The sequence below is a fragment of the Amphiura filiformis genome, chromosome 11, assembly GCF_039555335.1.
Source record: "Amphiura filiformis chromosome 11, Afil_fr2py, whole genome shotgun sequence".
Classification (NCBI taxonomy): domain Eukaryota; kingdom Metazoa; phylum Echinodermata; class Ophiuroidea; order Amphilepidida; family Amphiuridae; genus Amphiura; species Amphiura filiformis.
In genome coordinates this window covers 7,907,813-7,935,134 of record NC_092638.1, presented here as the reverse complement: position 1 = coordinate 7,935,134, position 27,322 = coordinate 7,907,813, and the positions used below count along the sequence as shown (strand labels likewise).

At 35.9% G+C, this 27,322-nt stretch overlaps 1 protein-coding gene across 1 annotated transcript in view; it reads right to left on the bottom strand.

Annotated features, from left to right (window-relative positions):
• Nucleotides 1–1,267: 1,267 nt before the first annotated feature.
• Nucleotides 1,268–27,322, bottom strand: part of LOC140163913 (uncharacterized) — a 68,307-nt gene continuing 42,252 nt past the window's right edge. The window contains exons 9-15 of the mRNA XM_072187218.1: nt 27,120–27,190; nt 26,397–26,487; nt 19,459–19,529; nt 18,735–18,825; nt 11,805–11,875; nt 11,083–11,173; nt 1,268–1,611 (exon numbers count right to left, since the gene is read on the bottom strand). Of these exons, the coding sequence (XP_072043319.1) occupies nt 1,328–1,611; nt 11,083–11,173; nt 11,805–11,875; nt 18,735–18,825; nt 19,459–19,529; nt 26,397–26,487; nt 27,120–27,190 (770 nt within the window). The 3' untranslated portion in view covers nt 1,268–1,327. The remainder of the gene's footprint in view (nt 1,612–11,082; nt 11,174–11,804; nt 11,876–18,734; nt 18,826–19,458; nt 19,530–26,396; nt 26,488–27,119; nt 27,191–27,322) is intronic.

The window sequence follows — 27,322 nt, the reverse complement described above, 5'->3', positions numbered from 1 at the left end:
CCAATTTAACCTGGATAAATCTGACAATGCAATGACACTGTTCTCCCAAGGTGCCAAATATAAAATGACACCTCAATCACATCTATAGAATTTACAGTTAAAAAACCTGGGAATAAGAAGCAGGTGAAGTTATTGCACACACATTCTGTAATGGTCTATTCCAGTTGAATTCCATACACCCCCTATTGAAGACATACCCTTAATCTTCCACACAGGGAGTGTGAATTTCAAATGGGGTTACCTGAATGAGAGACCCCATTTCAAACAAGCAGGTAAAGTTACATTTTGTATTATTACTGTCATATTACAATTAGAAACACCTTATTATATAGAGCACTTGACAGGTGACGTCATTGCCCGGCAGTATGCACGCAAATTATGGCAATTCCATTGTTCTTACGAAATGATCGTAACACAAAGTCAATGGCATTATACTATCAATTTCAAAAGGTGCGTGATCCAGTTACCTGGGAGTTACGTAATCACTTCGCTGGCGAATTGCACACAAAATTAATCATGCAGAGCACACACAGACACGGTTTGTCAGCACGCTTGCAGTGCAATTGTGAAAGATCACTGCTGTCACTACCAAGCCTGAGGAGAACCAAAGCATACGAATAATAGAATTACCATAAAATGCATCACACTTCCCTTGTAAGGGAAAGGAACAAACCAAAAAGTTGACGATGTCCTATAAACGAAAATGCTGTTGTTGGGAGGCTGACCCCTTCCTTCCATGAAACATAAGCTTTAAATGTTGAGTATTTCATACCAAAAGATCAACTTTGACTAATATTTTATCTAGTTTTTTACAAACATCAAACTTTTTAACCCCCAAGTACCTCCTCTCATGAAAGGACTTTTGTTTATAGGACTTCATCAAACCTTTGGTGTGTTCCCTAACAGATATGTTACATTATTTTAGATCAACTTTCTAAATTTTCACTGCAAAATAACGAACTTAATGTTTTGTATTTGGGTGCAAACTGAAATATTTTGGAAGTGGCACACCATCACACACATCACAAATTACACTCAAGATACCATCTGTCATCAGTTTTATCAATACAAAAGCTATATTGAGTTATGAGTTTTATGCCCATCAGTCTCATTTACTTGCATTTACATAGATTTCTGCATGTATGTGAATGTAGCACACTTCCTTCTTAGATGATGGAAGGGAGGTTTGCAAAATCTATAGAGATACATTCATTTCAAGGTTTTAGAAGGTAATTGGTTGCAAATATGTTTTGATGAACATGCATGATCTGTGTTTATTGTAAAAGTCATGAAAAGGCATATTGCAAGTTTATAGTAAGACATATTATTATAACCTCATGCTCCACAAGTCTTCAAGATATTCTCTTGAGTTCCTATTCCCACATTCTTCCAGTGCTTTAAGTATTGCCCTTCTCGTTGCATTACAACCATTTATTTCTCGCCAGTATTGCAGTACATCCATTGCTTTGCTTCTTGAATCCCTACTGGTGCTTGAGCAGTGTTCAATTTCTGGTTGGCTTAGACCCAGTTCAGTGTAAAGTCTCTTTAAGTCATCAGGCCGCATACGATAGATTACTTTATTGAAATCAGCATCAGAAATGTCACTCGAAGCTGGAAAGACAAAAGGAAAGCATTTTCATGAATGACTTAAATTCCAATTTTTACCTTTTTCCAAAGGAGAGACCCTATGTCAGCATGAGTTATGTGCATTGTTGTGACCAAGTCACATGGTGATTGACTGGAGTCAAGTTATTTACAAATGATGTTAAGTTAGTCGAGTCATTGCCATTGATCAAGTCAAGTCATGCCACCCCCCCCCAATTTTACCAAAACAGAACACTGAAAGACCCATGATTTTGATCATTTCAGCTCTAAAAGACACCCAAAATGCTCAATCTCAAATATATGAATTTATATTTTGTTCCTCTAATTTCTGTTTAAAGGCAATTTTCAACCACAAAGACAATAAAAACCACTGAGTTTAACATTGAGTTATTGCGGCTGCCAGCACAAAGCTCAGAAAAACTACTGAGTTTAACATTAAGTTTGCAGCTCTGAAAGATCCCCTTTTACCTCTCTGTTTTCAGCTCCCAAAGACCCACCCCGTTCCGCTGGGAGCTTTTTCACCAAGAATGCATGATGCCCCCTCCTCCCAGACCTTGTATGCAACTTTGGGCATGGTGGGTGCTTTGATGATTAACTGGCATGGCCTTGACGACACAGTTTTGTAGAATTTTTAATGAAAAAGTTCAATGTTACCATCGCAGCAATCACAAACCATGTGACTGAAAATTTTACATAAAGGATATAAATTTGTGTTTGCTGGGATATAAATACCAATGTAAAGTGTAAGAAAACAACCAACAAAAGAAAAAAATCAACTGATTCAACTGTATCCGTAACATGTGTGAAGCGAGTGATTCGCCACTCGGGATGGCTGGTAACTATAAAGCACATGTTCAAAAGTGGGAAATACTATGCAAGTAGTTATGTTGTTCAGCATTTCTATGATAATTAATGGCAAAAATACTTTTTGCATTAAATAAAACCATTGTCCACTCTATATCGGCGGTGATGCAAGGGTAAAGGGTCACCATGACCAAGACAATCTCAGTCTTGGACTCAAATAAAGTTTAGAGTCTCGTTTGTCCATTGTAGTCAGATGTTCAATGAGTCCCATTTTGAGGGTAGAGTAGGTGCATCCAAGATGTCATGTATGTGGGAGATAATTCCATTGCTTTGTAGGCCAGGGGAAATGGTGGTATGGTAAATGAATTGTATTACATATCTATGTACAATACTAATTGTCTATTTTCTTCCATCAAAGGTCACTTGCATACGTTGCATTATGATCATGGTGTGTAATAATAGGGAAATAGCCAATTATTTGGATCCCTTAAATAATATTCTAAGGGTATGAGGCCAACACGGTTGTTTGATGTATATAGAATTGGCTTCATTATTAACTAAATGCAAACTATAGATGGCGCTATTTATCGTAAATCATATTTCTTTATTTGCAAGGGGTAGGTGATTAATACTGGCATTAAAACAGCTGGAATACGTGAAACAAGCACCAAGGAAATTTTTTAAACATATTTTATCAAACAATAAAAGGAGTTGTTTGTATTAAAAGCTTGAAAGACTAATTTCCAGTAACTAAATAGCGCCACCAATTTTGTCATTATTAGATACCTTTTATATCCGAAAAATCTATAAAAATGCTATAAAAGTGAATAATTTTGTAAAAGAGGGAAAATTAAAGTTGCGAATGACTCGAAAGCATCTGTATACATTAGCATGATATCACATTTAGGTTGTACATGATGTTTTGTTTGAAAAACTAATAAATGATCCCATCAAACAACCGTGCCAAAATAGTAAATTTGTGATCATGTGACATACTTTTAACTAATCAATGAGCAAGAATCTAAATAATTATGTAGGAAATAATTGACTATATATTGTGTCCTCAAAAAGCATCAATTACAGGGAAATACTTTCCATAAAAATGAAGTGAAATTTACAATACAAATTGTTTATTTACAAGCAGACTTTAATGCTCTTTTGGGTATTTCTATAGTAGTTTTCATCTGTTTTTGCAGCATATCTCAATGTATTTATTCATGCATTACTGCAATTTTGAACAGTATTGCACTTATCTTGAGCTTTTAGTCAGATCATGGATGTACATTTGTCAGATTTGACCTGCAAACAGTTATAGTCATTGTAGTCGTGACTCTCTGGTTCTGACTTAGTCGGACGAGTAGGACCTGTTTTTGTACCGGCCAGCCACAGCTGGCCGGTACTTATTAATTGGCTTAAGTTTGTTGTTGTTTCTAACTTTCTATTAGATAGTGTATGAACAAAACAGAAAATATTGTCAAAAAATTATCAAGTTGTCAAGGCAATTAGAAATACCAAAATTGGTGTGTGAAGACAACAAAAGTTTTGTGTTGATTTTGCATTACTAAGGTAAAATCAGTATATATTTTAGGAACTTTCTTTCTAAATTGAAAATTTGGCAAATTCGCTGGTCCTCTTACCATGCACATTGACCTTATTAGAGTATAAAGCACAGGGGACAATATAATACTAAGTACAAGTTCCAATATATGTGTGTTAGTCTGTAGTCATAGTGCTTTTCAAGCAGGGTCAAGGTTATCTAGCAGCGATCTTGCTATAAGTTAATGAAACCCTGGTTTTGATGTCATTATCTATTCCAGAAAACTTACATATGAAAATTAATTGGTAATTGGTGGGAGAGAATAATTGGCAGGACAATTGGTTCTACATTTAGGAGTTTCACAGGATAATAATTAGATGTTAGGATAGAAGATGGTGTAATGTTATGCCCTAATCAAAAGTCTGCTATCAAAACCTATTTGCACACATGATAAACAATTACCGGGTACCTTTTTTTGGATAAGTTGATTAACTTCATAATAATGATGATATAAATCAGAAAAATGGAGCTTTAGTGCAGATGAAACGAATTATGTTCCTACGTATATCACTAGTCTTTAACCATGCTAACAAAATTAATACAATAGCTTTGGGTTTCAGTATTTGTAGGCCTATAATATATTTGTTGTTTATATATTCCAAAAATAATTATTCTTGATATAGTATTTAATATTCTGTGTGTTTAAATTTTCAAAACCAGATTGTTATGAATTAATCTATACTAAAAGATGCGAATGTCGTTTGCTTTGACAAGTTTCATCTGTGCAATCACAAATATTATATAGACAGTTTTGACGTAAGTGAGAAAAGAATACAAAACAGGGTGTAACATAAACTATTGGGCAAAATCGCTAATGAATTAGCTTCCTAAATTCTTAAGGATGTAGAAGGATCACATCAAATGATCACATTTGGTACCAAATTATCACATTTGGTGCTAAATGTTATTAAATGTTTGGAATTTATTTCATCTTATTTCAAATATATGTAACAACGTAAAGACTGATTTTGAGAGAAAATTATTTTTACTCAGGGACTGTCTTTTGGAATTTGCAGGAAATTATTAAATAGCTCTTCTGGAGCATTCAATGAGAGCAGTTTTAGAGCATTTACAATAGAATGTAAGGAGAGAATGGTAAAATCAAGGAGAGCTAAAAATCACTCTCCTCTATCAGATTTAAGGAGATCAGTAGAGAGTGATTGCTCTCGCTCTCCTCAAAAGGCAGTCCCTGTTTACTGTATATTTATATTTTAAAACCGAAATCTAATGTTACTCATTGTAATTCATCCTTTTGCCGGTACATCCCTTTTTAAGAGCAAATTTTTTCTACATTGACAAACTCTTGGACACGTCATCTCTTGGATTTTGCTCCAAGTCTGGGAGATAGAAGCTATTGGGCCCCAATTCAAAAAAAGATATATTAAAAATTCAGCATCCCTTTGTTGCCATGGTAACAGGCCTACCTTGTTTTTGTTGATTTTAGGTTAAAAAACACCATGATTTCTCTGATTTCACTCGTGAAAAAGTACAAATTTTGCAAAAACCGCATATAGAGGTGGTAGATTTTTTTGCCCAAACGGACTTCACAGTTGAGTAACCCTAGCAATTGTCTTACAATTACCCACTTTTAATGAGTCAGTGTTGCCAGATTGATACCCTGTTGCCACGTTGAAATTACACATTTTCATAAGTTGAAAAAACAAGAATTTTCATGGTCAACTTTAATTTCTTACACACGCCCTCGAGGTAAATTATTTTTCTTCATTCTTGGTAAATATAACAATGACGTTATGCCCTTTCAGGAAATAGAAGAAAAACTTTGGGCATATACAGAATTTGGGCGTCACGTGACGTATAAATAATACGATCTGATTCAATGGAAAAAACATGTTAAATATATTTCCCTGATGCAATCGTAGTAATGTTGGCATTTAATTGAAGAATTTTGTTTCCCAAATTACATCCGAGATACTTTTAAAACCCACCCATGTCTATAAAAACAAAATGGAGGACTTTAAGGTATATACTCCTGGTCATAAAAGCCCCATCTTGCACTACTTCGCTGAAAATGTTAAGGGTGTTGCAGTAGACTGGATAAAAATGAGGGAAGCACCACAAAGGGAGTGAGAAACTCTCATATGGTTTTTCTGGATCAGTTCTGCATGGGGAACAAGAATTTATGAGGTAAAAAGCCTGTAACCTGAGAATTTTAATGTGAGGCGCTTTTTCAAAATGGCCACCAAAATCCAATGTAAAGCAATTATACGGTTCAAATAGTCAGATAATAGATATAATTGACCATAATTTGTATTAGTATTGATGGCAGTAATGTATAACTATGTCTAGAATTTAATTGGAAGGTGCCAAGAGGTCACAGTTGAGGGCGCTTTTCAAAATGGCCGCCAAAACCCAATGAAAACCATATGCATGTACGCTTAAATGATCACTTATGAGGTATAATTTTTCCGATTTTGAATTAGTATTGTTGGCAGTAAGTATAAATAAGTCATTATTGAGAAGGTATCAGAAGGTCACAGCTGGGGGCGCTTTTCAAAATGGCCGCCAAAAGTTTATGAAAAACACTTAACGGTCACTTATGATGTATATATAATTTACCAGATTTTGGATGAGCATTGCTGGTAGTAAAGTATAAATAAGTCAAGGTATTAATAGGAAGATACCAAGAGATTACAGTTGAGGGCGCTTTCAAAATAGCCGTCAAAATGAAGTATGTTTTTGGGGTCACCTCAGGAACCTAAAAGTTGGTTTGGTTCGGTTCGGGGGGCGGGGATGCAAAGAAAGTGGTCCCAGCACCCCTAGTACATTTCTCTTGTTTTGGATCAATTGTTTTGATAAATAATTGAATTTTGGTATCCTTGCTTTAAAAAAAGCTAGCACTAAAATTGGATTGTATGGCTCATCATCTATCAGTCACCAAGATAGTTGTCATTCAATAATGATATTACTTTCAGCCGGTCTTGGTCTCAGTCTCGGACTGCCTGGTCCCAGTCTCAGTCTCAATAAGCCGGTCTCGACTACAACACTGTTGTACAATTACCACATCATGTAATCTCATGTAAATAACACAACACTGCGCACAAAGTTAAAGGTAGTGTTAGTGTTGTAGTCGAGACAGGCCTATCCGAGACCGAGACCAGGCAGTCCGAGACCGAGCCCAAGACTGGCTGGTTCGAGACCGAGAACAAGACCGAAACAGGCAGGTCCGAGACCTAGACCAAGACCAAGTCTGGGCTTCAAAGTAATTTTATTAATGAATGATAACTATCTCGTGACCAGTACATGATGAGCCATTAGAATATAATTTTATTGCTAGATTCTTAAGCACGGACACCAAAATTCAATTATTTTTCAAAAATTTTGATCCAAAACAAGAGAAATATACTAGGGAGCCAGGATCACCTCCTTTGCAACCCCACAACCGAGCCAAACTAACCTTTTAGGTTCCTGAGGTGACCCCAAAACATACTTCATAGGATTTTGGCGGCTATTTTGAAAGCGCCCTCAACTGTGACCGTGGTATCTTCTTATTAATACCCTGACTTATTTATACTTTACTGCCAGCAATACTCATCAAAATCTGGTAATTATATATCATAAGTGACCATACATGTGCATACATGTGCTTTTCATAAAATGTTGGCGGCCATTTTGAAAAGCGCCCTCAGCTGAGACCTTCTGATACCTTCCTAATAATACTGTGACTTATTTATACTAACTGCCAACAATACTAATTCAAAATCAGGTAATTTATACCGTGCACTTCATAAGTGATCATTTTAAGCGTATGCATATGATTTTCAATGGATTTTGGCAGCCATTTTGAAAAGCGCCCTCAACTGTGACCTCTTGGCACATTCCAATTAATTCCTTGTAGTTATACATTACTGCCATCAATACTAATCCAAATTGTGGTCAATTATATCTATTACCTGTCTATTTTGACCGTATAATTGCTTTACATTGGATTTTGGTGGCCATTTTGAAAAAGCGCCTTACATCAAAAAATCTCAGGTTACAGACTCTTTACCTCATACTTGTTCCCCATACAAAGTTGGTCCAGAAAACCATATGAGAATCTCTCCTTTTCTTAGTGGGGTTTCCCTCATTTTAACCGGTCTAATGCAACACCGCTAACATTTTCAAGTTAGCTCAATCGTTATGCTTCGACTATGGTGCGAGAGGTTGCGGGTTCGAACCCTGGCGGAGCCTATAATATGCTCTCGTGGAAAATTGAGTTAGCTTGAAATTCCCCTGGACAAGGAACTCACTGCTAATTTGTCTCGTTGTAACCCGTACGAAACTCGGGGAGCTGATCCTGGTTGCGATGGTTATTTGTGGAATGTATAGGGTGTGCGCTCTTGAAGCAGCAAAGTCCCTGATTTGTTGTTGAATGGTTTATGGAATGATGTGGGGCCATAGTGGTCAGCGACAACCTGTAAAGTGTACTGAGGCTTGTGGATCAACGTCTAGGCGTTGTGCCTGTGCGTAGCGCACTATAAATCACTGCGCTTTTTTTTAGTAGTGTAAGATGGGGAGTTTTTATGACCAGGAGTATATACCTTAAAGTCCTCCATTTTGTTTTGATAAACATGGGTGGGTTTTAAAAGTATCTCAGATGTAATTTGGGCAACAAAACTCTGCAATAAAAGTCCAGTATTACTACGATTGGATCAGGGAGATGTATTTAGCATGTTTTTTCTACTGAATCAGATCACCTTATTTACACGTCACGTGATGCCGTAATTCTGTATATGCCCAAAGTTTTTTCACCCAGGCTTCAGTCCTGGGTGATATTACATTCAGTTTAGACCTTGTCCTTTGAACCCAAATTGGCTACTTTGAAACGAAGTAGCCAAATGCATTTGCTTCGTCCTCATTAAAATAATTTTACAGGATAATGCAGAGTATCTAATGGATCTGCAGGCTACTAAAAAACTAACCTCACTCCCCATGACAAAATTCATAAAACTATATTCAGTAGAGCTTGACTTTACCCAGGGAATGGGTGGAATATTAACCTCATTCAAGTCCCCATGACAATTATTCCTACAGCTGTTCTGTAGCCTATGAAGTTATTTTTTGACATATAGGGATGATGTTGCAATATGAAAGTTGACCGTGAATGGCCATGGCCACTAATTCATGAACTTGGCTAGCTGGCTGGCTGGTCTGAGGTCACACTTCTTAAACATCTATGCTTTGCATTGCATTGTTGTTCTCATCACAGACTGAATTAGAAGGAACCATTAGAAGGAACCTATTATAATCGGACACTAAATTAATTGTAAAAAATCCTCCTGCTCCCATCATGCAAGTTATTCCACTTAGACTGTTTGATATAGGCCTACTTTTATCAAAATAATTAAGTATTGATTAAGCATTTGCCAGTGAAACATTCTCACTCACAAAAATCACAGATAGGCCTACTCAACATGAGAATCTGTGCAATGTTTGACAGAGAAGGTCACTAAATCTGGCCGTAACAAGTTCATAATTAGTTTTGATTGATCTTCATGTACCAAATCATTTACTTTAAATTGATATCCTATAGCTGTGACCTCTGAGCCAAATGTTCTATAGCATAGTAACACCACATGCATTCATATATATACATTTATATACAAACATATTGGCATAATGGGGACTGATGTTCTCTGACTGCAGTCAGAGGGCAACATGTAGTACCAGTATGGCTAGTAGCATACAGGTAGTTCACATACTTTATCAGTTTAAAACATCTCTGAAAACTTATTTATTTAAAATTGCATACTAATGTTTATTTGTTATGTTTTTGTCTATGTATAATTTGTGTTAAGCGCTTAGGGACTTTGGTGTAAAGCGCTATATAAGCATGGTTTATTATTATTATTATTATTATTATACTTAGGCCTATTCAGCAATCATAGCTCAGTTGTGGAGTACTAGTTCTTTGGTTGAATCACCACCTTCTTGACTGATCAGAAGACCTGTGTTTTATATAGGCTTACTGCATACACTGCCTACCTCTTTGCAGCTATGTGGAGCTAAGGTGGGGCAGTCCGGGGGTTGTGCAGTCATGTGACCTCCGTGACGGCCTGGGTATTCCCTTTTAAAGGGATTTTATTCTTCTATCTCCTGAAAGGGCATAATGTCATTGTTATATTTACCAAGAATGAAGAAAAATAATTCACCTCGAGGGCGTGTAAGAACTTAAAGTTGACCATGAAAATTCTTGTTTTTCAACTTATGAAAATGTGAAATTTCAACGTGGCAACAGGGTATCAATCTGGCAACACTGACTCATTAAAATTGGGTAATTGTAAGACAATTGCTAGGGTTACCCAACTGTGAAGTCTGTTTGGGCCAAAAATCTACCACATTTATGTACGGTTTTTGCAAAGTTTGTACTTTTTCACGAGTGAAATCAGAGAAATTATGGTGTTTTTAACCTAAAATCAACAAAAACAAGGTTGGCCTGTTACCATGGCAACAAAGGGATGCTGAACCTTTAATATCTCTCTTCTTGCATTGGGATCCAATAGCTTCTACCTCCCAGACTTGGAGCAAAATCCAAGAGATGACGTGTCCAAGAGTTTGTCAATGTAGAAAAATTTGCTCTTAAGGATTTTATTTTTCTTAGTTACCAACTATACTTTAACTCTGATCGCTCAAGAAAGATTAACCAGAAAAATCCACTAACCGCCCACGGTCACTGGACTTTCGTGATTCGTCTTTCTTGCACCATGTGAGATAGTGATCATAGTGTGAAATGTGTATAGTCTGGTAACTTAGAAAAAAAAGGTCCTACTAGTCAGACTATTCTGAAAAACTGAGTTGGGCTAGAACTAGCTCTAGTTCCTCGGCTGGGATCGAGGCGCCAGAGCGCCGAGAAGCGAGGCGATAGCCCTAGGGCTGGTGGATTTTGTAATGTCAGAGAGGGGTTGTCATGGTCCCATACAGGCACTGAACAAGTGCTAAGTTGGGCAACTCAGAAACTTGAATGCAGTTTGATGTCCCCCTCCCTTAAATTGGACTTGAGCGACAGTATTTCTACTTCATGCTATATGCTGGGTATTTCCCTTGGTAATTACCAACTTTGCATTCTATGTAATTACCTGATTTGATTTTCTTGGTAGTATGTGAAGGTCCAGCTTGGATATCATGTTTTCTTGAAAACCTTTGCCTAGTAGCATGCTGCTGTGAATCCTAGAAATAAACACATTAAGCCATGATTTTATTTGATTCCTCTCCAATTTTTATTTTGTTATTTACAAAATGATTAAGTAATATTAGTAATAAGTACTGTCAGGAAGAATTTCTATTCATCAAAATAATAAGGTTAAAATGAAAAGAAAAACACTTACTATTCTGACTGTTTGACCGTAGAGTACTATGTGAATCTTGAGCCACATTTTCCCAAAACATAGAAACATTGTTGAGAAACATTAAATTTGAGTAAATTTGGCTTCGTATTTAGACATGGGATTGATTTTGGTGAAAATTGGTGTAAATATGTGTCCCATTTCCGGACTCTCATAATCAAATTTGAGTAACACCCCCACCACAGGAGCTGAATGGCTACTATAACAACAACTCTATGCGGCCAGCAGTTTGTGATGTTAGGGTATACCATACAATTCCATCTATTCCAAAAGCATATGTGCCTCTAAATGAGTGGTTTTTTTAACGAAAGAGATGAATGGCAAACACCCTCCACAAAAATATTATTTGGAATTTGAGCAACTATGAGTATATTACTGATAAAAAAACCCACTCATTTAGAGGCATATGCTTGTACATTTTTAGACAGCTTTCTACAGTATTGTCTTTATTTTACCTTTGTTGAGGTAGAAGCTGATTGATCCATTGGACTAGGGTCTTCAGTAAAGTTAACTCCTTCGGTAGAGTCTATATAAAGAAAATATGTGAGTAAATTATAATGTGTCAACTTACTGAGCATATCTTTTACTCTTAAGAGAGTGTTCTCACTATTCCTGTTTGATGTAGGGAGATAGTGCTTGATCCCACATCAAGTCTACTTCTGAGCATAATCGCAGCGTGAAATGGTCTGGATCAAACTTCTAAGATGCAGCATTGAGACCACCTTTGGGAATTTGTCTCAGACCTACAATCAAGTGCAAATTTCCTGGGACACTTGTTCATATTTCACAGCACTCTGTTCAATAAAACCGGTCATATGAAGTTCACCATGTGATATTTTATTTGTATAGTTTCCAACCTATTTCAATCCTCCTCCCTACCAACCAATGTTGGAGCAAAAATATAGGCCATTTAAAAAATGAGGCGTTTGGTATACAACATTGAATAAGGGGTGCGGGGAGGGTCATTGAACTATGAAAGTGTCCCAGCAAATTTGTACTTGATTGTATAGGGGATGCGAAAAAATAATCTATTAATATCAATAAAATCGCGATAACTCTCGAACGCGTTGCTCTATTTTCATATTTTTTTCAGTGATGTCAAGATAATTTCATTATGCATTACATGATTAGAAAAAAAAAAAAAAAATTATTAAAATAAACATTTTTTGAATATCAAACCCTGCAATGCATGCATTTTTCAAGGAATATTTGACACATTGATTGCTTATATTAGAGTGGACATATAAATTCTCCTTTGGAAGAATTTACAAACATAATAAAAGCAAACCAAATAAAAAATTAAGAAAATATAGAAATAAATAGAACAGAATCATGATGTTTGTCTCATCATTGATCTTTCAAACTCATTACCCTATTTCAAATGCTATTATCGGAATGCACATTAAACTCTTTAATATAGGCCTTCAACCACCCATCACAGACACGCTAATTCAACGTAACAATGCCATGCCAAAAAGTGTATATACAATTATATACAATTACACATTTTAAATGTGCTTATTATTGGTATTCAAAATTTAAAAAAGATATAAAGAGCAGGATTTAAAAGTAAACATATCGGGCGACAATGAGCTTCAACCGTAGGCCTCATGATCACAAGGCAGTAAGCAAACCACTACACCATGGTTGAGCTGTTGTTATTCATGCGAATTTATTTATAACAAGGATAACAAGAATTAATGACGCAATAACGGTCTACCAGAATAATATAACTTAAAAAGTAATATATATTTATTTAACATGATGGTAGACCGTGCTCATTTGGCTTAAATGAAGGAATAATTACCAATAAACATATCAAAGTTAGGAAGGTATGTATAATGTGACCGTGTATATTCAAAATATACGTTAGATAAATGCTGAATACGACCAAAACATAAGTTTTAATGAATGAATTCATTGGATCGAAGCTCAATAACACAATACAGTAGCATTGCAATGATAGGATTAAATACGCTGAAATCGAGTGCAATTGTCATCAGTCTCCGGTGGCATAGAGTTACTGGCCTTGCTTCTCGCCCACGTGATCTCGAGTTCGAATCCATGTAATGCTATTTTTCTTTCTTTCTTTTTTATTCTTTCTTTCTTTCTTTTTTATTCTTTTTGTCTTTCTTTCTTTCTTTCTTTCTTTGTTTCTTTCTTTTTCTTCTTTTTTCCTTTATGTTGCCAATTTACATTTACTTTTACCAATGAACTAAAGGGAAACAATTGTTTTGTTTTATGAATTTTTTTGTTATTTCAGTAGGTATTTTTAACCGATTGTACTCTATATTTCCAATATGATTTAATTTTGATTAGTTTTAAATTGTTTTAAAAGTGAATTTTGAGATAATGCGCTTATAATAGCAATCATGTGTCAAATATGCCTTAAATAATGCATATATTACAGCGTTTTGATACCTAAAAATATTTAGTTTGACACAAAATGACAATTAAAGTAACCAAAAAATGCGCAATGTTATTTGTTTTAAATTAGTGAAAAAATCATGTCAATCTAGCAACGCGTTTGTTAGTTATGGTAATTTTACTGAAAGTAATAGATTATTTTTGTCTTCTTCAATACATAGGGGATGCGAAAAAATAATCTATTAATATCAATAAAATCGCCATAACTCTCGAACGCGTTGCTCGATTTTCATATTTTTTTCAGTGATGTCAAGATAATTTCAATATGCATTACATGATTAGCCAATTTTTAAAAAATTTATTAAAATAAACATTTTTTGAATATCAAACCCTGCAATGCATGCATTTTTCAAGGAATATTTGACACATTGATAGCTTATATTAGAGTGGACATATAAATTCTCCTTTGGAAGAATTTACAAACATAATAAAAGCAAACCAAATAAAAAATTAAGAAAATATAGAAATAAATAGAACAGAATCATGATGTTTGTCTCATCATTGATCTTTCAAACTCATAACCCATTTCAAATGCTATTATCGGAATGCACGTTAAACTCTTTAATATAGGCCTTCAACCACCCATCACAGACACGCTAATTCAACGTAACAATGCCATGCCAAAAAGTGTATATACAATTATATACAATTACACATTTTAAATGTGCTTATTATTGGTATTCAAAAATAAAAAAGAGATAAAGAGCAGGATTTAAAAGTAAACATATCGGCGACAATGAGCTTCAACCGTAGCCCTCATGATCACAAGGCAGTAAGCAAACCACTACACCATGGTTGAGCTGTTGTTATTCATGCGAATTTATTTATAACAAGGATAACAAGAATTAATGACGCAATAACGGTCTACCAGAATAATATAACTTAAAAAGTAATATATATTTATTTAACATTATGGTAGACCGTGCTCATTTGGCTTAAATGAAGGAATAATTACCAATAAACATATCAAAGTTAGGAAGGTATGTATAATGTGACTGTGTATATTCAAAATATACGTTAGATAAATGCTGAATACTGACCAAAACTGTTGTACAATTACCACATCATGTAATCTCATGTAAATAACACAACACTGCGCACAAAGTTAAAGGTAGTGTTAGTGTTGTAGTCGAGACAGGCCTATCCGAGACCGAGACCAGGCAGTCCGAGACCGAGCCCAAGACTGGCTGGTTCGAGACCGAGAACAAGACCGAAACAGGCAGGTCCGAGACCTAGACCAAGACCAAGTCTGGGCTTCAAAGTAATTTTATTAATGAATGATAACTATCTCGGTGACCAGTACATGATGAGCCATTAGAATATAATTTTATTGCTAGATTTTTAAGCAAGGACACCAAAATTCAATTATTTTTCAAAAATTTTGATCCAAAACAAGAGAAATATACTAGGGGAGCCAGGATCACCTCCTTTGCAACCCCACAACCGAGCCAAACTAACCTTTTTAGGTTCCTGAGGTGACCCCAAAACATACTTCATAGGATTTTGGCGGCTATTTTGAAAGCGCCCTCAACTGTGACCGTGGTATCTTCTTATTAATACCCTGACTTATTTATACTTTACTGCCAGCAATACTCATCAAAATCTGGTAAATTATATATCATAAGTGACCATACATGTGCATACATGTGCTTTTCATAAAATGTTGGCGGCCATTTTGAAAAGCGCCCTCAGCTGAGACCTTCTGATACCTTCTTAATAATACTGTGACTTATTTATACTAACTGCCAACAATACTAATTCAAAATCAGGTAATTTATACCGTACCTCATAAGTGATCATTTTAAGCTTATGCATATGATTTTCAATGGATTTTGGCAGCCATTTTGAAAAGCGCCCTCAACTGTGACCTCTTGGCACATTCCAATTAATTCCTTGTAGTTATACATTACTGCCATCAATACTAATCCAAATTGTGGTCAATTATATCTATTACCTGTCTATTTTGACCGTATAATTGCTTTACATTGGATTTTGGTGGCCATTTTGAAAAAAGCGCCCTTACATCAAAAATCTCAGGTTACAGACTCTTTACCTCATACTTGTTCCCCATACAAAGTTGGTCCAGAAAACCATATGAGAATCTCTCCTTTTCTTAGTGGGGTTTCCCTCATTTTTAACCGGTCTAATGCAACACCGTTAACATTTTCAAGTTAGCTCAATCGTTAAGGCGTTCGACTATGGTGCGAGAGGTTGCGGGTTCGAACCCTGGCGGTGTATAGTACGCTCTCGTGGAAAATTGAGTTAGCTTGAAATTCCCCTGGACAAGGAACTCACTGCTAATTTGTCTCGTTGTAACCCGTACGAAACTCGGGGAGCTGATCCTGGTTGCGATGGTTATTTGTGGAATGTATAGGGTGTGCGCTCTTGAAGCAGCAAAGTCCCTGATTTGTTGTTGAATGGTTTATGGAATGATGTGGGGCCATAGTGGTCAGCGACAACCTGTAAAGTGTACTGAGGCTTGTGGATCAACGTCTAGGCGTTGTGCCTGTGCGTAGAGCACTATAAATCACTGCGCTTTTTTTTAGTAGTGTAAGATGGGGAGTTTTTATGACCAGGAGTATATACCTTAAAGTCCTCCATTTTGTTTTGATAAACATGGGTGGGTTTTAAAAGTATCTCAGATGTAATTTGGGCAACAAAACTCTGCAATAAAAGTCCAGCATTACTACGATTGGATCAGGGAGATGTATTTAGCATGTTTTTTCTACTGAATCAGATCACCTTATTTACACGTCACGTGATGCCGTAATTCTGTATATGCCCAAAGTTTTTTCACCCAGGCTTCAGTCCTGGGTGATATTACATTCAGTTTAGACCTTGTCCTTTGAACCCAAATTGGCTACTTTGAAACGAAGTAGCCAAATGCATTTGCTTCGTCCTCATTAAAATAATTTTACAGGATAATGCAGAGTATCTAATGGATCTGCAGGCTACTAAAAACTAACCTCACTCCCCATGACAAAATTCATAAAACTATATTCAGTAGAGCTTGACTTTACCCAGGGAATGGGTGGAATATTAACCTCATTCAAGTCCCCATGACAATTATTCCTACAGCTGTTCTGTAGCCTATGAAGTTATTTTTTGACATATAGGGATGATGTTGCAATATGAAAGTTGACCGGTGAATGGCCATGGCCACTAATTCATGAACTTGGCTAGCTGGCTGGCTGGTCTGAGGTCACACTTCTTAAACATCTATGCTTTGCATTGCATTGTTGTTCTCATCACAGACTGAATTAGAAGGAACCATTAGAAGGAACCTATTATAATCGGACACTAAATTAATTGTAAAAAATCCTCCTGCTCCCATCATGCAAGTTATTCCACTTAGACTGTTTGATATAGGCCTACTTTTATCAAAATAATTAAGTATTGATTAAGCATTTGCCAGTGAAACATTCTCACTCACAAAAATCACAGATAGGCCTACTCAACATGAGAATCTGTGCAATGTTTGACAGAGAAGGTCACTAAATCTGGCCGTCACAAGTTCATAATTAGTTTTGATTGATCTTCATGTACCAAATCATTTACTTTAAATTGATATCCTATAGCTGTGACCTCTGAGCCAAATGTTCTATAGCATAGTAACACATGCATTCATATATATACATTTATATACAAACATATTGGCATAATGGGGACTGATGTTCTCTGACTGCAGTCAGAGGGCAACATGTAGTACCAGTATGGCTAGTAGCATACAGGTAGTTCACATACTTAGGCCTATTCAGCAATCATAGCTCAGTTGTGGAGTACTAGTTCTTTGGTTGAATCACCACCTTCTTGACTGATCAGAAGACCTGTGTTTTATATAGGCTTACTGCATACACTGCCTACCTCTTTGCAGCTATGTGGAGCTAAGGTGGGGCAGTCCGGGGTTGTGCAGTCATGTGACCTCCGTACGGCCTGGGTATTCCCTTTTAAAGGGATTTTTATTCTTCTATCTCCTGAAAGGGCATAATGTCATTGTTATATTTACCAAGAATGAAGAAAAATAATTCACCTCGAGGGCGTGTGTAAGAACTTAAAGTTGACCATGAAAATTCTTGTTTTTTCAACTTATGAAAATGTGAAATTTCAACGTGGCAACAGGGTATCAATCTGGCAACACTGACTCATTAAAATTGGGTAATTGTAAGACAATTGCTAGGGTTACCCAACTGTGAAGTCTGTTTGGGCCAAAAATCTACCACATTTATGTACGGTTTTTGCAAAGTTTGTACTTTTTCACGAGTGAAATCAGAGAAATTATGGTGTTTTTTAACCTAAAATCAACAAAAACAAGGTTGGCCTGTTACCATGGCAACAAAGGGATGCTGAATTTTTAATATATCTTTTTTTGCATTGGGATCCAATAGCTTCTACCTCCCAGACTTGGAGCAAAATCCAAGAGATGACGTGTCCAAGAGTTTGTCAATGTAGAAAAAATTTGCTCTTAAGGGATTTTTATTTTTCTTAGTTACCAACTATACTTTAACTCTGATCGCTCAAGAAAGATTAACCAGAAAAATCCACTAACCGCCCACGGTCACTGGACTTTCGTGATTCGTCTTTCTTGCACCATGTGAGATAGTGATCATAGTGTGAAATGTGTATAGTCTGGTAACTTAGAAAAAAAAGGTCCTACTAGTCAGACTATTCTGAAAAACTGAGTTGGGCTAGAACTAGCTCTAGTTCCTCGGCTGGGATCGAGGCGCGTAGCGCCGAGAAGCGAGGCGCATAGCCCTAGGGCTGGTGGATTTTGTAATGTCAGAGAGGGGTTGTCATGGTCCCATACAGGCACTGAACAAGTGCTAAGTTGGGCAACTCAGAAACTTGAATGCAGTTTGATGTCCCCTCCCTTAAATTGGACTTGAGCGACAGTATTTCTACTTCATGCTATATGCTGGTATTTCCTTGGTAATTACCAACTTTGCATTCTATGTAATTACCTGATTTGATTTTCTTGGTAGTATGTGAAGGTCCAGCTTGGATATCATGTTTTCTTGAAAACCTTTGCCTAGTAGCATGCTGCTGTGAATCCTAGAAATAAACACATTAAGCCATGATTTTATTTGCTTCCTCTCCAATTTTTATTTTGTTATTTACAAAATGATTAAGTAATATTAGTAATAAGTACTGTCAGGAAGAATTTCTATTCATCAAAATAATAAGGTTAAAATGAAAAGAAAAACACTTACTATTCTGACTGTTTGACCGTGAGAGTACTATGTGAATCTTGAGCCACATTTTCCCAAAACATAGAAACATTGTTGAGAAACATTAAATTTGAGTAAATTTGGCTTCGTATTTAGACATGGGATTGATTTTGGTGAAAATTGGTGTAAATATGTGTCCCATTTCCGGACTCTCATAATCAAATTTGAGTAACACCCCCACCACAGGAGCTGAATGGCTACTATAACAACAACTCTATGCGGCCAGCATTTTGTGATGTTAGGGTATACCATACAATTCCATCTATTCCAAAAGCATATGTGCCTCTAAATGAGTGGTTTTTTTAACGAAAGAGATGAATGGCAAACACCCTCCACAAAAATATTATTTGGAATTTGAGCAACTATGAGTATATTACTGATAAAAAAAACCCACTCATTTAGAGGCATATGCTTGTACATTTTTAGACAGCTTTCTACAGTATTGTCTTTATTTTACCTTTGTTGAGGTAGAAGCTGATTGATCCATTGGACTAGGGTCTTCAGTAAAGTTAACTCCTTCGGTAGAGTCTATATAAAGAAAATATGTGAGTAAATTATAATGTGTCAACTTACTGAGCATATCTTTTACTCTTAAGAGAGTGTTCTCACTATTCCTGTTTGATGTAGGGAGATAGTGCTTGATCCTACATCAAGTCTACTTCTGAGCATAATCGCAGCGTGAAATGGTCTGGATCAAACTTCTAAGATGCAGCATTGAGACCACCTTTGGGAATTTGTCTCAGACCTACAATCAAGTGCAAATTTCCCTGGGACACTTGTTCATATTTACGCACTCTGTTCAATAAAACCGGTCATATGAAGTTCACCATGTGATATTTTATTTGTATAGTTTCCAACCTATTTCGAATCCTCCCTCCCTACCAACCAATGTTGGAGCAAAAATATAGGCCATTTAAAAAATGAGGCGTTTGGTATACAACATTGAATAAGGGTGAGGGAGGGTCATTGAACTATGAAAGTGTCCCAGCAAATTTGTACTTGATTGTATAGGGGATGCGAAAAAATAATCTATTAATATCAATAAAATCGCCATAACTCTCGAACGCGTTGCTCGATTTTCATATTTTTTTCAGTGATGTCAAGATAATTTCATTAAGCATTACATGATTAGCCAATTTTTAAAAAAATTATTAAAATAAACATTTTTTTGAATATCAAACCCTGCAATGCATGCATTTTTCAAGGAATATTTGACACATTGATTGCTTATATTAGAGTGGACATATAAATTCTCCTTTGGAAGAATTTACAAACATAATAAAAGCAAACCAAATAAAAAATTAAGAAAATATAGAAATAAATAGAACAGAATCATGATGTTTGTCTCATCATTGATCTTTCAAACTCATTACCCTATTTCAAATGCTATTATCGGAATGCACATTAAACTCTTTAATATAGGCCTTCAACCACCCATCACAGACACGCTAATTCAACGTAACAATGCCATGCCAAAAAGTGTATATACAATAATATACAATTACACATTTTAAATGTGCTTATTATTGGTATTCAAAAATTTAAAAAAAGATATAAAGAGCAGGATTTAAAAGTAAACATATCGGCGACAATGAGCTTCGAACCGTAGGCCTCATGATCACAAGGCAGTAAGCAAACCACTACACCATGGTTGAGCTGTTGTTATTCATGCAATTTATTTATAACAAGGATAACAAGAATTAATGACGCAATAACGGTCTACCAGAATAATATAACTTAAAAAGTAATATATATTTATTTAACATTATGGTAGACCGTGCTCATTTGGCTTAAATGAAGGAATAATTACCAATAAACATATCAAAGTTAGGAAGGTATGTATAATGTGACCGTGTATATTCAAAATATACGTTAGATAAATGCTGAATACGACCAAAACATAAGTTTTAATGAATGAATTCATTGGATCGAAGCTCAATAACACAATACAGTAGCATTGCAATGATAGGATTAAATACGCTGAAATCGAGTGCAATTGTCATCAGTCTCCCGGTGGCATAGAGTTACTGGCCTTGCTTCTCGCCCACGTGATCTCGAGTTCGAATCCATGTAATGCTATTTTTCTTTCTTTCTTTTTTATTCTTTTTTTCTTTCTTTCTTTTTTATTCTTTTTGTCTTTCTTTCTTTCTTTGTTTCTTTCTTTTTTCTTCTTTTTTCCTTTATGTTGCCAATTTACATTTACTTTTACCAATGAACTAAAGGGAAACAATTGTTTTGTTTTATGAATTTTTTTGTTATTTCAGTAGGTATTTTTAACCGATTGTACTCTATATTTCCAATATGATTTAATTTTGATTAGTTTTAAATTGTTTTAAAAGTGAATTTTGAGATAATGCGCTTATAATAGCAATCATGTGTCAAATATGCCTTAAATAATGCATATATTACAGCGTTTTGATACCTAAAAATATTTAGTTTGACACAAAATGACAATTAAAGTAACCAAAAAATGCGCAATGTTATTTGTTTTAAATTAGTGAAAAATCATGTCAATCGAAAGTAGCGTTTTATGAGTTATGGTAATTTTACTGAAAGTAATAGATTATTTTTTTTTTTTTTTTTTTCTTGTATATGGGATTCGAAATATTTATCTATTAATATCATTAAAATCGCCATAATTCTCGTATTCGTTGCTCGATTTTCATATTTTTTTCAGTGATGTCAAGATAATTTCAATATGCATTACATGATTAGCCAATTTTTAAAAAATTTATTAAAATAAACATTTTTTTGAATATCAAACCCTGCAATGCATGCATTTTTCAAGGAATATTTGACACATTGATAGCTTATATTAGAGTGGACATATAAATTCTCCTTTGGAAGAATTTACAAACATAATAAAAGCAAACCAAATAAGAAATTAAGAAAATATAGAAATAAATAGAACAGAATCATGATGTTTGTCTCATCATTGATCTTTCAAACTCATAACCCATTTCAAATGCTATTATCGGAATGCACGTTAAACTCTTTAATATAGGCCTTCAACCACCCATCACAGACACGCTAATTCAACGTAACAAAACAAAAAAAAAAAAGTGTATATACAATTATATACAATTACACATTTTAAATGTGCTTATTATTGGTATTCAAAAATAAAAAAAGAGATAAAGAGCAGGATTTAAAAGTAAACATATCGGCGACAATGAGCTTCGAACCGTAGCCCTCATGATCACAAGGCAGTAAGCAAACCACTACACCATGGTTGAGCTGTTGTTATTCATGCAAATTTATTTATAACAAGGATAACAAGAATTAATGACGCAATAACGGTCTACCAGAATAATATAACTTAAAAAGTAATATATATTTATTTAACATTATGGTAGACCGTGCTCATTTGGCTTAAATGAAGGAATAATTACCAATAAACATATCAAAGTTAGGAAGGTATGTATAATGTGACTGTGTATATTCAAAATATACGTTAGATAAATGCTGAATACGACCAAAACTGTTGTACAATTACCACATCATGTAATCTCATGTAAATAACACAACACTGCGCACAAAGTTAAAGGTAGTGTTAGTGTTGTAGTCGAGACAGGCCTATCCGAGACCGAGACCAGGCAGTCCGAGACCGAGCCCAAGACTGGCTGGTTCGAGACCGAGAACAAGACCGAAACAGGCAGGTCCGAGACCTAGACCAAGACCAAGTCTGGGCTTCAAAGTAATTTTATTAATGAATGATAACTATCTCGGTGACCAGTACATGATGAGCCATTAGAATATAATTTTATTGCTAGATTTTTAAGCAAGGACACCAAAATTCAATTATTTTTCAAAAATTTTGATCCAAAACAAGAGAAATATACTAGGGGAGCCAGGATCACCTCCTTTGCAACCCCACAACCGAGCCAAACTAACCTTTTTAGGTTCCTGAGGTGACCCCAAAACATACTTCATAGGATTTTGGCGGCTATTTTGAAAGCGCCCTCAACTGTGACCGTGGTATCTTCTTATTAATACCCTGACTTATTTATACTTTACTGCCAGCAATACTCATCAAAATCTGGTAAATTATATATCATAAGTGACCATACATGTGCATACATGTGCTTTTCATAAAATGTTGGCGGCCATTTTGAAAAGCGCCCTCAGCTGAGACCTTCTGATACCTTCCTAATAATACTGTGACTTATTTATACTAACTGCCAACAATACTAATTCAAAATCAGGTAATTTATACCGTACCTCATAAGTGATCATTTTAAGCGTATGCATATGATTTTCAATGGATTTTGGCAGCCATTTTGAAAAGCGCCCTCAACTGTGACCTCTTGGCACATTCCAATTAATTCCTTGTAGTTATACATTACTGCCATCAATACTAATCCAAATTGTGGTCAATTATATCTATTACCTGTCTATTTTGACCGTATAATTGCTTTACATTGGATTTTGGTGGCCATTTTGAAAAAAGCGCCCTTACATCAAAAATCTCAGGTTACAGACTCTTTACCTCATACTTGTTCCCCATACAAAGTTGGTCCAGAAAACCATATGAGAATCTCTCCTTTTCTTAGTGGGGTTTCCCTCATTTTTAACCGGTCTAATGCAACACCGTTAACATTTTCAAGTTAGCTCAATCGTTAAGGCGTTCGACTATGGTGCGAGAGGTTGCGGGTTCGAACCCTGGCGGTGTATAGTACGCTCTCGTGGAAAATTGAGTTAGCTTGAAATTCCCCTGGACAAGGAACTCACTGCTAATTTGTCTCGTTGTAACCCGTACGAAACTCGGGGAGCTGATCCTGGTTGCGATGGTTATTTGTGGAATGTATAGGGTGTGCGCTCTTGAAGCAGCAAAGTCCCTGATTTGTTGTTGAATGGTTTATGGAATGATGTGGGGCCATAGTGGTCAGCGACAACCTGTAAAGTGTACTGAGGCTTGTGGATCAACGTCTAGGCGTTGTGCCTGTGCGTAGCGCACTATAAATCACTGCGCTTTTTTTAGTAGTGTAAGATGGGGAGTTTTTATGACCAGGAGTATATACCTTAAAGTCCTCCATTTTGTTTTGATAAACATGGGTGGGTTTTAAAAGTATCTCAGATGTAATTTGGGCAACAAAACTATGCAATAAAAGTCCAGTATTACTACGATTGGATCAGGGAGATGTATTTAGCATGTTTTTTCTACTGAATCAGATCACCTTATTTACACGTCACGTGATGCCGTAATTCTGTATATGCCCAAAGTTTTTTCACCCAGGCTTCAGTCCTGGGTGATATTACATTCAGTTTAGACCTTGTCCTTTGAACCCAAATTGGCTACTTTGAAACGAAGTAGCCAAATGCATTTGCTTCGTCCTCATTAAAATAATTTTACAGGATAATGCAGAGTATCTAATGGATCTGCAGGCTACTAAAAAACTAACCTCACTCCCCATGACAAAATTCATAAAACTATATTCAGTAGAGCTTGACTTTACCCAGGGAATGGGTGGAATATTAACCTCATTCAAGTCCCCATGACAATTATTCCTACAGCTGTTCTGTAGCCTATGAAGTTATTTTTTGACATATAGGGATGATGTTGCAATATGAAAGTTGACCGGTGAATGGCCATGGCCACTAATTCATGAACTTGGCTAGCTGGCTGGCTGGTCTGAGGTCACACTTCTTAAACATCTATGCTTTGCATTGCATTGTTGTTCTCATCACAGACTGAATTAGAAGGAACCATTAGAAGGAACCTATTATAATCGGACACTAAATTAATTGTAAAAATCCTCCTGCTCCCATCATGCAAGTTATTCCACTTAGACTGTTTGATATAGGCCTACTTTTATCAAAATAATTAAGTATTGATTAAGCATTTGCCAGTGAAACATTCTCACTCACAAAAATCACAGATAGGCCTACTCAACATGAGAATCTGTGCAATGTTTGACAGAGAAGGTCACTAAATCTGGCCGTCACAAGTTCATAATTAGTTTTGATTGATCTTCATGTACCAAATCATTTACTTTAAATTGATATCCTATAGCTGTGACCTCTGAGCCAAATGTTCTATAGCATAGTAACACCACATGCATTCATATATATACATTTATATACAAACATATTGGCATAATGGGGACTGATGTTCTCTGACTGCAGTCAGAGGGCAACATGTAGTACCAGTATGGCTAGTAGCATACAGGTAGTTCACATACTTAGGCCTATTCAGCAATCATAGCTCAGTTGTGGAGTACTAGTTCTTTGGTTGAATCACCACCTTCTTGACTGATCAGAAGACCTGTGTTTTATATAGGCTTACTGCATACACTGCCTACCTCTTTGCAGCTATGTGGAGCTAAGGTGGGGCAGTCCGGGGGTTGTGCAGTCATGTGACCTCCGTGACGGCCTGGGTATTCCCTTTTAAAGGGATTTTATTCTTCTATCTCCTGAAAGGGCATAATGTCATTGTTATATTTACCAAGAATGAAGAAAAATAATTCACCTCGAGGGCGTGTGTAAGAACTTAAAGTTGACCATGAAAATTCTTGTTTTTTCAACTGATGAAAATGTGAAATTTCAACGTGGCAACAGGGTATCAATCTGGCAACACTGACTCATTAAAATTGGGTAATTGTAAGACAATTGCTAGGGTTACCCAACTGTGAAGTCTGTTTGGGCCAAAAATCTACCACATTTATGTACGGTTTTTGCAAAGTTTGTACTTTTTCACGAGTGAAATCAGAGAAATTATGGTGTTTTTAACCTAAAATCAACAAAAACAAGGTTGGCCTGTTACCATGGCAACAAAGGGATGCTGAATTTTTATATCTTTTTTTGCATTGGGATCCAATAGCTTCTACCTCCCAGACTTGGAGCAAAATCCAAGAGATGACGTGTCCAAGAGTTTGTCAATGTAGAAAAAATTTGCTCTTAAGGGATTTTTATTTTTCTTAGTTACCAACTATACTTTAACTCTGATCGCTCAAGAAAGATTAACCAGAAAAATCCACTAACCGCCCACGGTCACTGGACTTTCGTGATTCGTCTTTCTTGCACCATGTGAGATAGTGATCATAGTGTGAAATGTGTATAGTCTGGTAACTTAGAAAAAAAAGGTCCTACTAGTCAGACTATTCTGAAAAACTGAGTTGGGCTAGAACTAGCTCTAGTTCCTCGGCTGGGATCGAGGCGCCAGGCGCCGAGAAGCGAGGCGATAGCCCTAGGGCTGGTGGATTTTGTAATGTCAGAGAGGGGTTGTCATGGTCCCATACAGGCACTGAACAAGTGCTAAGTTGGGCAACTCAGAAACTTGAATGCAGTTTGATGTCCCCCTCCCTTAAATTGGACTTGAGCGACAGTATTTCTACTTCATGCTATATGCTGGGTATTTCCCTTGGTAATTACCAACTTTGCATTCTATGTAATTACCTGATTTGATTTTCTTGGTAGTATGTGAAGGTCCAGCTTGGATATCATGTTTTCTTGAAAACCTTTGCCTAGTAGCATGCTGCTGTGAATCCTAGAAATAAACACATTAAGCCATGATTTTATTTGATTCCTCTCCAATTTTTATTTTGTTATTTACAAAATGATTAAGTAATATTAGTAATAAGTACTGTCAGGAAGAATTTCTATTCATCAAAATAATAAGGTTAAAATGAAAAGAAAAACACTTACTATTCTGACTGTTTGACCGTGAGAGTACTATGTGAATCTTGAGCCACATTTTCCCAAAACATAGAAACATTGTTGAGAAACATTAAATTTGAGTAAATTTGGCTTCGTATTTAGACATGGGATTGATTTTGGTGAAAATTGGTGTAAATATGTGTCCCATTTCCGGACTCTCATAATCAAATTTGAGTAACACCCCACCACAGGAGCTGAATGGCTACTATAACAACAACTCTATGCGGCCAGCATTTTGTGATGTTAGGGTATACCATACAATTCCATCTATTCCAAAAGCATATGTGCCTCTAAATGAGTGGTTTTTTTAACGAAAGAGATGAATGGCAAACACCCTCCACAAAAATATTATTTGGAATTTGAGCAACTATGAGTATATTACAGATAAAAAAAACCCACTCATTTAGAGGCATATGCTTGTACATTTTTAGACAGCTTTCTACAGTATTGTCTTTATTTTACCTTTGTTGAGGTAGAAGCTGATTGATCCATTGGACTAGGGTCTTCAGTAAAGTTAACTCCTTCGGTAGAGTCTATATAAAGAAAATATGTGAGTAAATTATAATGTGTCAACTTACTGAGCATATCTTTTACTCTTAAGAGAGTGTTCTCACTATTCCTGTTTGATGTAGGGAGATAGTGCTTGATCCTACATCAAGTCTACT